Source organism: Perna viridis, chromosome 9 (assembly GCF_037379345.1).
Source record: "Perna viridis isolate PV_CMFRI_1.1 ecotype Kerala chromosome 9, ASM3737934v1, whole genome shotgun sequence".
In the NCBI taxonomy this organism is placed as follows: domain Eukaryota; kingdom Metazoa; phylum Mollusca; class Bivalvia; order Mytilida; family Mytilidae; genus Perna; species Perna viridis.
The window spans coordinates 39087519-39106291 of record NC_142453.1 but is presented as its reverse complement, the minus strand read 5'-3'; the positions used below and the strand labels follow the sequence as shown (position 1 = coordinate 39106291).

The window sequence follows — 18773 nt, the reverse complement described above, 5'->3', positions numbered from 1 at the left end:
TTTGAACAAAAAAACTGATATACCGGACTAAAAGCAATAAATAAATTCAAAGAAAAACACTTTAATATTTTAAACAGATAATTTGGTTTATTCTCGAGGTGAGAATGGCAGTGTAATTGGGATAGTACTATCCCTGATTGGAGTTGTTGAGATAGAACATTCCTCGTGATTAGCCCATCCACAAATTCCGTCTGACATCATGCATACTGCCTTGCTGGACAAACAGTGCATTGTACTGAAATCATGTTGGGGTAGAAAGCAGTACTTGGAGTTCATGTCGATTTTCTGTAGGAAAACAAAGCAACGATTCATTATTTCATAGCATCTTGCTTTTTTCGACTCGAGCCGCACGTCGTAATTTATTTTTGTGTTGTCTTGCTTGTTTTTGTTTTGTTTTTGTTTTTGTTTTTGTTTTTGTTTTGTTTGTTTTTTTTGGGGGGGGTTTTGTTTTTGGGATTTTGTTTTTGTTTTTGTTTTTTTTTTTTTGTTTTAGTTTCTTTTGTCAATTTGTCAGTTTATGAAAGGAACCCATGAGCAACGGACATGTGATTGCCATTTGGTTCCTTCTATGAGTGTCTCCCATTACTTTCGCAATCTGACATTTGCACATATCATACGAAAATAAAAAGATGAAAATAAAATCAATTCATTTTGCTTTCCTTAACATGGGCATTTCAAAAGTTAAATTTATTGGTATTAAATATTTATTTATACCACTGTGCAAGCACTTCTCGAAACGTGATTCATATATTACAATTTAAGATATTAAAAGAATTGTGAAACTCTCACTATAATTCAAGTGTGATATTTTTTTTATAAATTTGAAATTCTTAGGTTAAGCCTAACAATGTCTGCTATATTAATGTATAACAACTCACTGTACAACCAGACTTGCAATTTTTGTGGTACGAGTAAGGTCCTCTGGAGAACAGATAAAATATTTGCTCAAATGTCAAGGAGGAGGCTACTCTCACAAACCCACAAGAGTTGATAGTCTTCTTCCCACCACTTTTATATCCTTAAATAAGAATTTATACTAATTTTAAAGAAGATATGGACTACATGTTTTTTGTTTTTTGTTTTTGTTTTTTTTGTTTTTTTTGTTTTTTTTTTTGTTTTGTTCAAATGATATAATGAATGCGCTCAATGAAATGTTTATCTAAAGTATAACGAAGATTTAAAATACAAATTCTGACATTCTTTTAATTCAACTTCGATCTAGAAGTGAACATCCCTTTCATTATGCATTTGTCAAATAGATGTCCGCTTATATTTCATTTCTATATCACAGTCAGACCAGGAATGATACATATTCTTAAGTATTCAGACTTGTTCACCTACCCATAAGAACGTATGATTGTCCGACAGTCAATGTCATTCCACACATGGCGCTATTCCCCGGAGCTTCTATGGTTGTGTAACTATTTATTTTTCCACCAATACCCTACAACAATCAAACAAAATCATCAATTTCTTAGCATGTTTCAGGAACTTTATTTCGACTATTGTATAATTTCTTAGCATGTTTCAGGAACTTTATTTCGATTATTGTATAGTAACCGAGGTACAGTCGTTGTCTGGAAATGCTTTGAAAAATATACACGAAAACTTCTAGTGATCTTTCAAATTAAAAAGTTTAATATCACACTAGCTACACATTGTTTTAAATCTAATAAGTGTCTAAAAATAACACTATAATATATACAGTGTCTTTATTAGCGATCGTGAAAAATATTCTCAGATACTATCTTTGAGTGATCCCCAAAAATGATATCATGCAGTGGGACATAATCCAACGAACTTACAGCAACCGACTGAAAAACTTCTATTTCAAAATACATATTCATTAATGAACAACACAGAAATGAAGCATATAAATGTAAATGTCCAAATGTTTTAAAATCAGAGTATCATTTAACATTCAACAAAAAGTGAGCCTGACACACAAAATAACAATCTTTTTTAGCAAATTAGTCGTAAGTTATGACGTCACAATACTTTGATTTACTATGACGTCATAACTTACGACTAATTTTACACTTACGATTTTTTTGTGAAAAGGACCACAGAACCTAATATTGTCAAACAATCAACATTAACAAAATAAATGGTATTCCTGCTAGTATCAAATCAAGCAAATGTATCTTCAAATAACATATACATGTACCCGCTAAACAAAACAAAGATGATATTATCCAAGAACAGTTGATACTAAATTTTCATTAATTTTGAAGTTTGATCATTCTTACAATTTGTAATTGCAGAAATATTTGCGTCTTTATTTAATAATATAGGCAAGGCCTTTTATCTTCACTTACTTTGATAATATTAACAACAAATTAAACTTCATTTTGGTCGTTAATTTTCGTTTTCTAAGAGTAGGTATGAGGCAAACAAAGTACATTGGAGGGGTAATCATCAAATATGCAATGGTAAAACTTTAAAAATATGGCGGAATGTAAGTATAAATAACTTAGTTAATGAAGGTGACAACAATACGTTCAAGCTTGTAAAACGTGATTTTGTAAAACTATTTATCTGAGAATTGAATGTTTCATTTTCAATGTTTCGTCGGCGTGGAAAAGCGTTGATCGGTCGCACATTTTGAGCATAAACCGTTAGTGCTTCGTGTCCAAAATGTGCGACCGGTCAACACTTTTACAAGTAAAAAGAGTAAAGTAAAAGTAAAAGAGGAAACATCAAGTATGAAACGTTCAATCATTGTTACTACATTTCATATATTTCGCTCATCATTTTTTTCTTTTATTTAACATAATGCAAATAAAATGGCAATACACAGGGTGGTCAATAAAAGTAGAGTCTATTTAATTGTGGGCGTGGCCTACATCAATCGTTCGAACATACTTTTCATCCACTCATGAAACACCACGTGTAAAGCCAGTTTAGCGTATTTTAAGTATATGCACAGTTAAAGTACTTGTTAAGGCTAAAAACCACTAATTCCACTTCCCATAGGCTTCTATGCTAATTTCACAATATTCAATGGCTTCTCTGGACTTTACCTTAACTATAACCTGCAGAGGACTATATATCAGCATGATTCTACATATATCAGCTCACAATCCTCAGAATGGCATGTGGGGTTAGCAGACTTGCAGTGCAGTACTGATCACCGGAAGTGAAGGGTCTATAAATAGCATGGGAAATCCCAGTGTTTTCACAAGATAGGTGTATATTTAAAAATCATTATGGAGATTAGACTTCACATCACAAGAAGCAAAATGCACCTATACAATGTACAGAAATGTTTTCCCTTTCAGAAACTGTTTAAATTTTTTAAATAAGATGAGAACTTTTTTCACAGCACTATGAGGAACAGGGGTAATTTCTGCGTAGGACTATTTTTGCGTACGTTCCAAATGCTCATTGGTTGAATTGGTGGTCTGTAACCTTAACTATTAACATGGGGGGTTCAAAAGCCATGGAAATGTAATTATTCGTTATAGCATAACTGTATTTCTTTTGACTATTTTATTTACAAGTGAATAAACTAACAAGACAAGAAAATGCGTCATAAAACTTCAGTGACTCACTTTCATTTTGTATAGAATCTGCACTTTATATCTCCTGACCATCTCATTGTTAGCGACGTCTTCAGGTGGGCCTTTTATAACTCGTTCTTTTACTACCTTTCCATAAAATACTGTGAAAAAAGAACGAATATGATCAATCCATTTTGAGATAAACAAGTAAACAATATATTTTAAAACGTACATCATTGTATAAAGAGTTTACATTCAAAAATGCGTTCACGAAGATGTTTATAATAAATCACGGTAAACAACAAAATGTGCCACATATGATAATCATAAAATAATTTACATTTGAAAACCGTATGATAACCATAGGATTCTCATATTTTAATTTTGGCTCGGATTTAAATGAAAGTCATATGATTATCATACAATAATCATGCGTTGACCATTTGGAAACTGACCCATATGTTCATCATATCACGGTTTCATTTGATAATCGTATGTTGCAAACCATATTATTCTCAAAAGCCGCATATTTGGCTGTGTAACGACCTCAGAAATTTAGCAACTGTTGGAAAAAAATGCTTAGAAAATTTAGACCAGGTTTATACCAGATTGTATAAGCGACATGACAAACATTATACATTCTATGGGACAATGAACACAAACATTCTTAAGGTTGATTGTATATTTTTAGGGGATATATTTTCTTAATTTGCTCAATGAAGAATTTCATTGAACATATTTTAGAATTTTGATATAAAAATAGGTCGCGAAGAAGGCAATTTTTTATATGGATTCTGTATGGAATTTTCACTATTGTGTCTACTATATAGAAAAAATGTAAGACGAAATTTATTTTCAATACATATGAAGAACAATTAATAGATATTATTTCATACTTCAAAAAGAAAATTGGGGGTCACCGATCTCTTTTTTTTTAATATAAAAAACTAAAACGCCCGTTACATTTTTATTGAAAATATTCCAGTCAATTATCCTTGCTTTGAAAGAATTTTTCGCCAATTATTTCCCTTGGAAAAGGATTTTTAAAATTCATGTATGTAATTTCACAATAAAAAAAAATATGTTGCACATATTATTTTACATCATTTAAACACAAGTATTTGAATGAAAATATATTTGCCCGTAAGATTTTGCAAGAAGACATAAAATAATGCTCCGTTTAATAGGTGTTATCTACCGTAAGAAAACATTAACTTTGATTTGAAAACAAAATATTGCGTAGATGAATTCAATGCGATTTTTTTCTTTAATTCAAATCAGAATGAGTTCAGTTAAACTAAATAAAATGAGAAAGTACAGTGATTTCTAAAGTCTGTTCATTGCATTATGACCAATGACCATCATTAATATGGAAAAGTGTAAATCTCAAAGCTCGAGACGAACACAAAATCGTCCAACAAGAAGGCTTACTTTATATAACCATACTCATCGAAGTTTAAACTCTACAGACCCTCAACTGATGCTCACCGAATTTACTGCTGCAGTATTCGCTTTGAGGGTGTTGTGGGAAACAAGAACATCCAAACACAACGCTCCAAGTTACCGAAAAAATAACGAAACGCGCTAAGACTCCAACTCCTGGCATATTTTAGTTATATATTTGACTCTGCCTGGCCAAACAGAGAAACTGATCACAAAATCCGCATTTAAATACAGATTTTAATCTGAGAACGTGTTAACAGTTATAGATTGTGTACGAAATATCGTTGTTTGTTTTCTTTTGATTTTTAAGCCAACATCTGAAGTTAATCTGGATGGCAGATGGTTACAGTGTACAATAGACGAGTATTTAAGATAATACGACCATGATATATATCTGTAAATGTCTTGTAACTATCCGTTAGAATTATTGGCAGTTATGACAATGTTATAAATCTTTGTAATCCGGTTCTGACGCATGCCAGTTTATTTGTGCTTTGTCAAAACTGTCTATGATAAAATGAAAACAAACCCTTCCAATGACTTTATCTGATATGGTATGTCATACTATAATTAGAATAGTACTAAAATTCAAGGTGTGTTTTTGTTGAAAACCTGTTCAATGAAATACTTCATGATGAAGAAGTCAGCATGCACTCTTTAGAAAATTTATAACATAACCAATAAGGTACTAATTCTCACTACCATGGATTCATTCATATTCTGTATAATACAATAAACAGCAGTCAGTGAGGTAAGAACATCACAAACTGTGTTATGGCAATACAAATCATCAAGAAATAAAACGCTTACCTCGAGTATGAATGTGGTCTGCCCTTGGACTAAGCACATACTAGGTAAGATGAAAACAAGTTCAGTGTATTTAATGAATGAATTGGCCATACAGAAAATATAAAATTAGGTCTATCGACTTTGTATGTTAAACAAGATCTTGATAGAGTCATTACTATCACGTTTGTTGTGAAACTGTTCCCTATAGAAAAATAAGTAGAAGTTATTGTTACTATTTCTTTACATTTCAGTGCTTGAATCTATAAGTATCAGGCAGAATTGGTATATATTATTAATCATGAGCGGAAGAAAACACACGAATTTGAAAATGTAGGCACATGATTTATTAAAGACGAATTCTTTCGTGTTAGAATTGTTAGAGGATACAGGAAAGCGAGTTCAACGCTACCATAGACTTAAGGGGACTCAATTATCTAACAAACCCTAATTTAATTTCCTTTTATATATATAAAAGTTCATATATTTGTCAAATAAAGATCCAACACAACCAGGAGTTCCATATTTATAATTCGCTAGTACTTTCACGTCCTCATAGACGATCTTCAGGTGAAACACTACAATAGTATCTAAGTAACGTTTCAGTGACGTCACAGATATAGAACGACTTAGTAACGTTATAAATAGATTCAACATTATAAATAGAGTTCAAATGAAACTGAGAGTGTAAGCTAATACATATAATAAAAATTGAATTTAACGTCCGTTTAAGATAGGTTTAAATTTTTCAATAAACTTTCGTTCTTTCAACTCCCTTAAAGTGTCTCTCGGAGATTTCATTTTATAAAATGAAAAAATACAAAAATTTCCACCGCCACAAGTTTCAATGTGTGCACTCAGCGGTTTTTGTCTATATGCGGAATCTCTGACTTGTTGACGGTGTACCCTCATTCGTTCCGATAATGCATTTCCGGTCTGGCCTATATATATATATATGTTGTACAATTGTTAACCCTTATTCAAAAAATGAAAAGGAAATAGGGGGTCACCAGACTCATTTTCTTATAAATGGGGAATTTTGCCCTAAAAAACTATTTACGTTAGTTTCTGTAGTATAGTGGCAAAATTGATACCATTCTATAATGCATTTAGTAAAATTGAATGTTTGTCCCGCTATTGAGGCCTATAGTTTGCCTTAAAAATGCCAAAACATTAACACACAAATTAAAATTAATTAAAATCATCAAATTTATATGTTCTTATAAACTTATAAATATGTTTCACAGACGCAAAATTGAAACATTTTATAGAGAAAAACTATTCAAACAAGATTAATTGCTTTGCATTTTAAAACTTAGTAGCTATCCAAATAAATTTTTTGGCCAAAACTTGAAAACACTTGAAAAATAGCCATGTATGTGATATTTGATTATTTTCTTTAAACGGTGTTAACTCCCATTTTCGGCGCTTTCTTGTACTTTATAACACCTATATTAAAACAATGGAGTTGTTCACAGTTCGTCATATTACCATGACGATCTAACATGAAATAGTTTTCACATTCCATGAAATAAAAAAATTAGACATTTTGAAATTTTACTAAATAGGGGAGCCACCTTAAGAGGAACAGTGAGTTATCTCCCTTTGATGGTGAAATAGTCGTGCGTTTCATACAATATAATTTAAGACATCAGTGTATTTTTTTCAGTATGATTCATTAGCTGCCGAATTCTTACCGAGAATAGCACTTGCGAAAGATTGGCATACGAGTATTCTTTTACACATTAGTACGAAATAACATGGACAAGTGTCTGAGTTATATATAAATACAACGTCTCAGAATGTGACGACTCTATTCGCGACACTGCTCAATCGGATCAAGTTGTTACAGGAAAAATATGTAAATGTATAGAAAGGTCTGAAAAATTCCCAACGATGTTAGAACTGTCAAATTTGCGATGCAAATTATTGGTCGTTCCCTCCGCGGGACTCGAACCGCTGTGACATCTAAGTTACATCACTAGAATAATCCTACGAGGAGGAATGACCTAGCCAGCGAAAGATATATTTTTATATAGCCTAGCTGGTCGAGTGGTCTAGGGCGCTGGACTTTGTGCAGGCGGTGTTGCCATAGATGTCACAGCGGTACAAGTTCGAGTCCCGCGAAGGGTTTGAATAAACGATCATGTCTTCGAGAAACTTTTGTATTTAACATAAAATACATTTTTTTAAATGTCTGAAGGATCAAAACTAGTATCATCAGTGATTCATAAATGTTTTTTTGTTTTTCTGTTGTAGCTACAGATAGCTAGATTGGCGTAACATGATGCATTACTTTTTGGAACACAAGTTCTGTTACTGGCACTTCTGTATACCTAAAACCATTCAAAGACAGAAATATACTTATTGCAAAATTATTGACACGCCACTAGGTAAGAATATAGAAGAAGAAGGAGAAAAGAACAAACTAGTCATGCGTTATAAATTCAAATAAAGTATAAAATCAATTATAGCAACGGATATTTAAACGGTTATGAGAAATAGAAAGTTACGCGTAATGCTATCTCCTGATCTATTATAATGTGTATCCCTATTCTCAGATTCACTCAAGTCATGACAAAGCTGACTTTTATATAAAATCACAAAAGTTTGGTATGAATGAAATATTGTAAAAATGTATAAGTACTCGCGAAAACAATAAACTAACAGAAAACCTGATAGATATATATTATTGGAAGTGTTTAATATTATGTAAACGTCAATTGTATGTATCATTTAACGTAACAAGATTCAGCTGCCACCATACATACTCAACCCTTGCTTTATATTAGTTCGTATAATGGTTTTGATAAATAACAACATATTTGTTGAATACCGTTGATAAAATCAGCTCAATAGAATGTGTGTATTTTAAGAATCTGTTAGTCTGCGTGCTGAAGTCAATATTTTTTATAAAACTCGATATGTATTATCAACATAGAATGAGATATGTACAGAAAAAATAACCCAATTTGATGACAATTTTACTCAATGTTCAATGTTCAAATTCGATAAACTGGGGATGTTTAGTTGAAGTTCAATTTGTGGTTTATTTGACGCCTCAGATCGAAGTGCAAAAATTAAAATATTAATGTCAAAGTTTGTCCGTAAGAAAAACGTTACCAAAAACTACGGTTTATCATACATTAGTTGTAGAATCAACAAACCATTTTTTGTACATAGACCCGTATGGTTAAACTAAGGGAAGGCTATTATTGTTGATTACCTTGCCAACAATGTATAATTGTCGGCTATACACATAATTAGATAGAAAAGTCAAAAGGCGTCAAATAAGTATCAAGTCAGAGTACGTTTGTGAATTTTATTTATGGATTTTATTTATTAAGTTAAATTGATTGTATTTATCATTTAAAAAGTATGACACAACATAAAATTCTCCAGATACCACGACACTAAACTCAATACAGATTTTTTTTGTCCGAATTCAATGGTCAAAATAGGATCAAAATTATACTTCTGAATGCCCGAGACCTAACAAAAATATAAACAGCAAAATAAAAGATATTTAACAAATTTTGATAGGAAACTCCAAATTTCCCGTCACCAAAATAATTTAATTCATGTAATTCATTATCTTAATAAATATGTCATTGTGGTCCCTTACTGTGGGTCTCTTGAGATCAAAAGAAGCAAGTACTATTCGTGTTCGAGTTATGTTTTAATTATTATTATTCTGTCTTCATTCTTACGAAGCTTTTCACGTTCAAAATAAGCTATAGATTTATTGCATATTTTGACTCTATATCGCCTAATCCTAATATTTTCGTTGCCTTTAGAACTTTTCCCACTCTATCTAAGCTAAAGGGAAGATTGCATAGTTAATTGATGATTCATTACTTCATACTTCGTACAGAAAAAATAATGTTAAGAAATATTAAATTCCGGCATCATTTCTTTGCTAGTAAATCTGAAAATATTGTTAAGAAATTTACCATTTTTACAAAACTGTACCTGTTCCCTCGATACATAATTGCATGTCCCTAAAAATAAATATGACTGGGTATGGCGAATGTCACGAAAGATGCTTCAGATAAAAAAAGTATTATTTATATGCAAGTGCCCAAGAGACTATATAATATATAAATATAAATACTCGACTTTCTTATAAGGTATTTACATAGAGGGTAAACTTATAACCCTCCGCAGAATTGTTTTAACCGCTTCGAATTGAGATGGACAAGGGTACCGCGGGTCCCAACTTTTCATTTAATAGAAAAAGTGTTTACTAACATGTTGTAAATAGTATAACAGATGTATAACACTGAAAGAGTAATCAAGGGAACCAAGGTTATAGCGGTAATCAATAGAATGTAATCAGGGACAAAGACCAGACGTGGAAAACAGACATACACAACAAAGAACCTAACGTAACTAAAATCATACATACAAAGTAACAAATGTAAATGAGCAACTCGGACTCCCCTAAAAACTAGAAACACCCGCCTAGTTGCTCATAAAAAGTCAAGTCTGGGGTAGACAAACGAGGAAAGGAAAACTATGACCCGTTGAATAAATCAGTTTTCATGGTGCTGATGGATACATCATAACGATCCACGAGTTCATGATGACGACCATAAAACTTTTGTAGTGAAGACTTCAATCTTGTAGCAACATAACCCTGTTCCAGAAGCCTATTTGTTAGAGTTCTAGCGCGATACAAAAAGTCTGCGTAGTGTCGGCAAGCTCTGGCATAACGTATGAGTTGTGATATGAACACTCCATACGCAGTTGTCAACTACTTTTGAAGGTAAATCATTCGAATTGAAATTATGTTCAAATAATGAAACGTAATAATAAAAATATAGAAGTCACATTTTTATACGCCTTTTACTTGCATAATTTGCAACATAGAGTGAGGATACTGCGGGGTTACATACATTTCATCCGAATTTTAAATTGCTACTGTGATCATTATATAAGGTTTCACTTACTTTTAAAAGTACATACATGAATTTCATGAAAAAGCTGTCGACTAAGGTATTAAAACAACAAAACTTCGCCACTAAAATAACCCCTCTTAACACTGCTTTACGACATAGAGAGAGAGGTGACGCAGGGGTGTAAATTTCATCCGTTTAAAAAAAAGGTGCTATTGTGATAATTAAAAATGTTTCGCTTACTTTCATGAACAAATAATAAATAATAGCCAAGGACGTTAAGAAATCCATATGTCGGTCCTGATCATATATTACCGCAAATGAGTACACAATATTGAGTATATATTTTAGAACGAAAAATGATTTTGGGGATTTTTATTTTGGTTTATATCCGCAAAGATAGTCAAATTATATCTTTGAAGCTACCTTGGTATAGCTTTATAATGAACGAAATGAAGGAAGTAACAGATATACGGAAAGTGCTATCATTTTCAACTTTATTGTTATAATGTTAGTTAATTAGATATTGATTTTTAACGTATCATCATAATTATCAATGGTTTGGGTAATCTCGTTTCATTTAATCAACAATTCATGATATTGGTAAGCTTATTAATTTAAAACCTTTTTTTAGCGAATAGAGTCGTCACATTCTGCGACGTTGTATAATATTGATTTGTTGTGACATGCATCATTAATTTCATCCTCTATCCTACATAATAACACCTAGATGAACTGTCCCGTACTACCATACATCGTGTACTAAGTTACAGCCCTAGATTAATCCTACGAGGAGGAATGACCCGGCCAGCGAAAGCGGAGGGAACGGCCAAAAATTTGCATCGCAAATTTGATAGTTCTAACATCGTTGGGAATTTTTCAGACCCTTCTATATATATATATATATATATATATATATATATATATATTAACATTCTTTATTAAACTAATATATTTTTTAATCACTCTTAGTCAGTCTTTCGATTTATTACAAAAATACAACTTGATAAGTATTCAGATGCAACACAATATTGATTTTATTATTGTCTTGTCTTAATCATTATAACATATCAAAAGTTTACAATTTTGATTTAAAAAAAAGGAAAATTCCCATTTAGCCTTAATACTGTTTCCCTGTAATTTGCAGCAAAGACGAAGAAATGGGAATATTATTTCATTTTTACATTCCTCTTAGTTTTATTAAAACTTCGCAAAATTCAATGAAACAAAGTCGCATGGTTTGGTGTAATTTAAAAACAAAAATATAGGACGGCAAGGGTAAATGTGGTATTTTTTTTAAACTACGAGTAAACATTTTATTGAATTTCGAACATTTATTGTGATATTAATTTTTAATATATCTCCATCCTCTACTCAGATATGCTATTGCAAAATAAGAACGATGTAAGTCTCACTTAATTCTAACCTACAATACCAATAGAACGACAGAGAATAATAAGTGTCACAATCTGTCTTTTTTCAGTTCGGCATAATTTGTCCTTAAATGTAGTCAATTCCATGCACTCTATCAAAACGCTTCATTTTGAACAAACTCTGTAAAACTCAATTATTATTATTATTATTTTTATCCTATGAAGTGAGTTTGTTCATAAGAAAAATATGGCATTTGGAAGAATCCTATAATATCACTTTTCATGTAAATAATATGTTGTGGGTGGGGATGCCAGTCAGTTCTACGTGCTTATGATTATGCTTGTTTTTGTATCTATGGTAATAATTCGTCACCTAATTATGCGATTTTCACTCATACCAAGTTATAAATTTGCGTTAATCAAGAACTTGCCTAAATACACAATTATTTAATACCGATTAAACTTCATATTGATATTATGGACCAAACCTCAGCAAATCAGTGTCTAGGTAAGGATTAAGAGAAATACGTTACATACAAAGATGAACGGACACATTTCTTACCTGGATAACGGAATTCAGCTAACCAAACCGATAATGTAAGGAGTTTTTTGTATAGCTGAAAGCATACGCAAAGTATTGCCAAACATTTTGATGTATTACAATGAATATTGGCAAAAAATATATGGGCGTCAATAACAGGACAGTTCAGATACCCCAAATACAAATATATACGGCCGGTCTGAAAGTGAAAACAGAAAATAGAAACGATTGATATTTCCTTTTCGAGAGATAATTACAAAATGTGTTACTATTTAACGCCCGATAAAGAAATCTCCTACTTTTCATAAAAGAAACATTTATTTATGAAATAAACTGCGTGTATGTGTATCAAATGGCTTCCATTAGACCTATATTAAGAAGAATTAATAGAGCCAAGCACTTTAAGTGTAATTATCCGTAATATTACAAAAAAGTCATCAAACTGATATAGAGGGAAATTAAAATGACAGCGTGTCATTGTTTCAAATAATTCTTTAGAGTTTGGGAATTTTGATGACACAAATAACTAATTACAACATCAGCAAACAAAAAAAACAACAATACAAATTCTAATTTTATAGTTTTATTTCCAGAATTTAGTCTCTAGCTGTCATAAGAGTTGGAATGGTCGTTGTACGACACTCCTCATTGTTAGACCAGCCACAAGCTTCTTTTGTCTTCATACAAACCGACTTCAAGGATAAACAGTCCATTGCGTCGTAGTCATTCTCGGGGAGTCTGCAGTACTTGGAGTCAATGTCAACATTCTAAAGTGAAGCAAACATAAACAAATCAGTGCCATGAAACTTTACCAACTTCACGAGAATTTTTTTACATACTTAATGTCAGATTCGATGATAAAATTACATGTATAATCATCGTACTGGTCATAGATCATGAAATTACAAGTTATCTACAGGCCACAGACTGTCAGACCTAACCATAAAATAACATCAATAATGAAATTTCTATTATCCATGTTGGCAGATGCACCCCTAGTTAAAAATGCAACATCTTTGTAAACAACATCCCATATTCGATTGTACAGTATCGCGCTTAACACTTTAAAGAGGCGTCTACGACTCTTCATGTAGTGTAGGTTGTTCCGGTCTCTTTATTTATTCGTTTATTCGTTTATTTATTTCTTTGATATTTTTATTCCTGTGTCTCTCTCCTCTGGTCTTTGATTTGTGAATATCGTTTTTAGAACTTGGTTACCTATAATTTCATACATTTTAATTGATGTACATCATTTACAAACGTTCAAATCAAATCTTGTATAACAACCCACCGTACAACCAGACTTGCAGTTTTTGTGGTATGAGTAAGGTCCTCTGGTGAACAGATAAAATAGTTGCTCAAATGATAACGATGAGTCTATTTCTACCAAGCCACATGAACTGATGGTCTTCTTTCCTCCACTTTTATATCCTTAAATCAAAGATAATAATTGATGTACATTAAGGGTGAAAAATATAGTCTTGCAAAAAACGTGGAATATAACTATTGAATTATTGACTAAGAAGTAACAATGCTTTTTTTATAAAACATACAGATATTTCAGTCAACAATCGATGTAGATCGTTTCTGTTTCATGTGTTCTCGTTAAGGTCATGTTTTGGGGTTTTTACGTATTTGAAAGCGTAACCAATATTATAGCGGAAATCAAAAGAATGTAATCAGGGACAAAGACCAAATATGGAAAACAGACAAACACAATAAACAGCACAAATTAACCAAAACAATACACAGAAGGCTCAACAAAATTATCCCATTACTGACGCTTCGGTATTTCATGAAAGCAATTCATATTCCCTGTGATTATTATGATAATGATGACATTATTGTCAAATGCGTTTTATGTCCTTATGACGCAAATGTTTCTTTTAAGTACGAGATACTGAATGGTAATAAACAAATGACAAACTCAAGGCAAATGTATACCACAGTTATTCAACATATGACTGTCAAACTCACCCATTATAACATATGATTGTCCGACAGTCAGACTCATTCCACACATTGCACCATTTCCAGCCGATTCTATAGTAATGTAACTATTAATTCTACCCCAATACCCTACAATTAAAATATTTGACACGTGGCATTTTATAAAGTAGACATTTCAAAAGTCTTCTGAATCCGATATGGTAAGATGTGTTTTGTCAAATGCCTAAGACACTACACGAGAGGCACGAGTAACAGGTCGCCGGATGTTTTGTATTTCTATGATATGGGAATTAACCAGCCATTATGTGAAGAGTAAGGGGGAAAAACATTAAATAATTTGTATTTCACTTTTTATTTGACTTTTCAGTTATCTTTTTGCGTGCAAACTACTTTATTAGGTTTGTATATTATCTTAGATATTACTTTTGCCTTTCCATTCATTCCGCTTTTGTTATACTAGTAGGATATAAAACAAATCCCAAAAACGTCACTTGTCTCAAACCTGAGGTTAAGGGGTAAAATTGGGAAACATTACACTATAAAGACTAGACTATGAACACAATTGTCTTAAAAAAACGAAAATTTCTCTGCGCTGTTATCTAAAATTAAAACTGAAATAACTTCAATACCCGTGCAATAAATTGCTCAAAAATAAAGATATTTTAGAAATACGTGAGTGCGACGAGATCGTAATATAGTGTTTCCAATTCAACTGGGGGTCTTTTTATGACCATTAATTACAAGAGTACATGGGCTTACTTTATTCCTTTATTTGTATATACAGTATATGAACGAGAACAACTTATCTTAATCCTTGTCTCACATATTGTACAAATGAGTAAAGAAAAAAATTTAACGGAAAAAGCATGACTAATACTTGCCTTCATTTTATGGAGAATTTGTACTTTATATCTCCTGATCATTTCGTTTAAAGCAAAGTCATCAGGGGGTCCTTTAATGAGTCTCTCTTTTACCACTTTCCCACAAAATACTGTACAAAAATAAATTTGTTGAATGCTACAGTTTAAATTGAGGAAATTGAAGAAGAAAAGTTAAACTGTCCACATTTGATAGGGAATTTAAATTTAAGTTAACATGTCTGCATAATTAATCATGGTGTCCAACATTAAAAATCATATAGGAAAATTCTCTGAAAGACGTTTACCTTAAATGCATTTTAATACCGGTGTATGCGCACGTGCGCGCGTGTGTGAAAACGTTCAATGTTACGGAAGAGAGTATAGAAAAAGACAATAAAAATATAAGATTATAGCAACTTAATTCAAGGAACAGCGGTCAAATCGTTATGTCGTATGTCCAATGAATGAGATATAAAGAAGAAAATGAATGGAAAAATAGATATATATATTCACAAAATGACGAGAACGAACTAGCTTGTATTATTAATATCGTTCACTCTGACCTAAAGACTCACCAAACTCGCTGCTGCAGTACTGACTCTGTGGGTGTTGTGGAAAGCATGAACACCCAAAAGCCGCGCTCCATGTTAAGCAGAGAACAACGACGCCTGTTAAGATTACCACTCCGTCCATTTTTCAGGGATATTTATGATTTAGTCTGGACACTAACGTAAGTGACCAACCAGGACAAGGTCTTGCCTTATATACAGTTCCATGATTAAGTAACGTGGCTTCTAAGGACTTTAATAAAATCATCGTTGTCTGTTTGTTATTTTTAGACAACATCGTTTTAAGAAATTAATCTGTATGACAGATGGCGAAGAAATACAATAGCAAAGATTTAAGAATAAAAACAACTAAGATATTTTACTGTAGGTTCATTTTGTTTATCTGTAGAAATTATTGGCAGTATTAACAATATAAGAAAATCTGCCTAATCCTCTCCTGACACAGTATTCTATTCTTGTTTTTTTATAATCAGCATGTAAAATGTGACCTTCATTTATATAGCCTTGTTGGGTATGGTAGAACTCTTTTTAATGAAAATGACGTCACGCACCGACATTTTGTAGTCGCACTACTAGCTTTTTTTAACGTACATTGAAGTTATTAGATTACCGATAAACAGAATAATGATTTCTTTTTTTTTATTATTTTCTTACTGGCAATAACATGTTTAGCTCCTCAACTCCCGTTAACGTGCTCATCCAGATATTCCACATGATATTGTGCATCAAAATCGAAAGAAACTATGTTCCTATTTTTCTATATATCTGCCCGTTTCGTGCGTTACGTTCTCTGTTTTCAAGGTTACAATAATGACATTTTCATAAAAACCGGAATTTTATATTTTCTTTTATTTGACTTGTTATTGGCAATTTCTTTTTCAAAAACCGTAATTTAAAAAGCTGTTGTATTTTCAAATAGCACATATTAGCTTTCCACAGAGCCAGAGTACTGAAAAATTAAACTTATTCAAGTCCATTTCGGAGAAATAATGGTAACTCCTACCCCACTAAAATCTACCCCAGTATGAACGAAAATGATCGTTTGTTGCATAAATGCATATAAAAACTGTACACAACCAGAAAATCAGTCTTTTATTTAAAACAGGTGAATAAACATTTTAATGGTTTTTTTTTAGAATTTCAGAGTACCTAAACTTTTTACATCTTTTTATTTCCAATCAAATTTTAGAAGTTCGTAAATGCATTTCCATTGACGTTTTAAAACAACAACACGAAGATTTTAACCATTGTGAAAGTTTTTAGATAGTCTGAATAAACAAAATATAACTTTTCCATGATAAATCATAACTCTAATTGGGTAACTTTAACACTTCTCAACCTATATGACGTATTATCAATATATTTATCAATCATTCATCATATGTGATAAATTAAATCTATACGAGACTATCAATATGTAAGATTAGCACATACAATCATGTTTAAACAATACTATATGAAAACAAATCACAAATCACTGACAAAAAGTTATTGAAATCATGAAAAATTCCCTCTTTATGACTTTATAATCATTGTGACCAGAAAGTGGAGATTTAACGACTGTCCGGGAGAATATGATATAGACATCTTCTTCATAAATGCACAAGGGTACATTTGAATTATAAGCAGTTTGTGTGCGCATTAAACGATCAATTATTTTTCAGAATGAGGCAAAGTTTAGCAGGGTAGAGGGTGTACCATTCTTTCGCCTAAATGGCCTTGAATAAGTACAATTATTCATTAATTTTGCTCTGTAGAAAGCTAAGGTGCTGTGTAAGTGTGTTTGAAAATACAAAAGCATGTTTGAAGTATGGTGTTTGAAAAAATGGTGAAATGAAAGAAAGAAAATATGATATTCAGAAAATTTACTTTAAAAAATGAAATAATTGTTGTCATTTTAAAACTGCGAAAGAAGCGCCTGATATGAGCAGGTATAAAGATATTAGTCTTACACTGTAAAAGAAACCGAGAATATATTCTTTACATGGCGAATAATTGATTCGATTAATGAGAGGTACGTGTATAAGGGTACCTGAAAATTATTATTTGGTAGATGAGTGGGGTTGTATACGCCGAGGGTTACCTCAGTCCAAGTACTATATACATTGTATCCTTAGTACTTTAGAGTGTAACCAAGATAGAGTATAACAGCATGAGAGTAGCCCGCAAATAAGGTATTAATTGTTTTAATTTTTATTCATTTTTTGTTTGTGACTTTCTATTTTGCATGAGTTTGCTGATTAATCACCTATCATTTCTTTTATGTTGAGGGATAGGGGCTGAGATTATTTTGAAAAAGAATAAAATTATTCTTAATTTGAGCATTTTTGTTCTCTCGATCATGGACAGAAATTTTCCCCATAACTTAACAATGTAGATCAATATATTTTTTCCATGAATGTCTAAGATGTTTATGTGAATTATTGATTTATTTTATGAGACATAATTTGATCGTTGATTCAGTGTTTACATCAATGTACACATTTTCGGTCACATGCATTGTAGTTTACATGTAATAGGTTAAATTGATTACACAAATGATTTAACGCTATCTTACTATATAATAGCATTTTTTTCTAAATGTATATTTTGATGTTATGATATATTATATACATTGTATGTTTGGATCGTTTACTTGATAATATTTATCTATGAGTATTTTTCATATTTTATAACGGCCACATCTGTCATCTCATGGAAACTTTAACGACTCCGAGGCGGATTTAGGCGGGGGCGTGGCGGGCGTGTGCCCCCTAAAATTTGCAAATCACGGGTTGTCAGGGGTTGATTTAGGCAGTTTTAGATTGAAACTTTAATGTTCGCTAATTTTACCACAAAAGATATCTACAC

At 31.8% G+C, this 18773-nt stretch overlaps 2 protein-coding genes across 2 annotated transcripts; both read right to left on the bottom strand.

Annotated features, from left to right (window-relative positions):
- Positions 1-45: 45 nt before the first annotated feature.
- On the bottom strand, positions 46-5176 carry LOC148608429 (metalloproteinase inhibitor 3-like). The gene is made up of 5 exons (XM_088544788.1): positions 4992-5176; positions 3555-3664; positions 1342-1444; positions 879-1018; positions 46-285 (listed from the first exon to the last, which is right to left on the bottom strand). Exons 1-5 carry the CDS (start codon positions 5107-5109, stop codon positions 88-90), a joined length of 669 nt encoding a protein of 222 aa, XP_088400914.1. The 5' UTR covers positions 5110-5176; the 3' UTR covers positions 46-87.
- A 7961-nt stretch (positions 5177-13137) lies between these two features.
- Positions 13138-16123, bottom strand: LOC148608428 (metalloproteinase inhibitor 3-like). The gene is made up of 5 exons (XM_088543586.1): positions 15930-16123; positions 15372-15485; positions 14522-14623; positions 13836-13975; positions 13138-13311 (listed from the first exon to the last, which is right to left on the bottom strand). The coding sequence occupies exons 1-5, from the start codon at positions 16045-16047 to the stop codon at positions 13141-13143; spliced, it is 645 nt and encodes a 214-aa protein (XP_088399712.1). The 5' UTR covers positions 16048-16123; the 3' UTR covers positions 13138-13140.
- Between the last annotated feature and the right edge of the window lie 2650 nt (positions 16124-18773).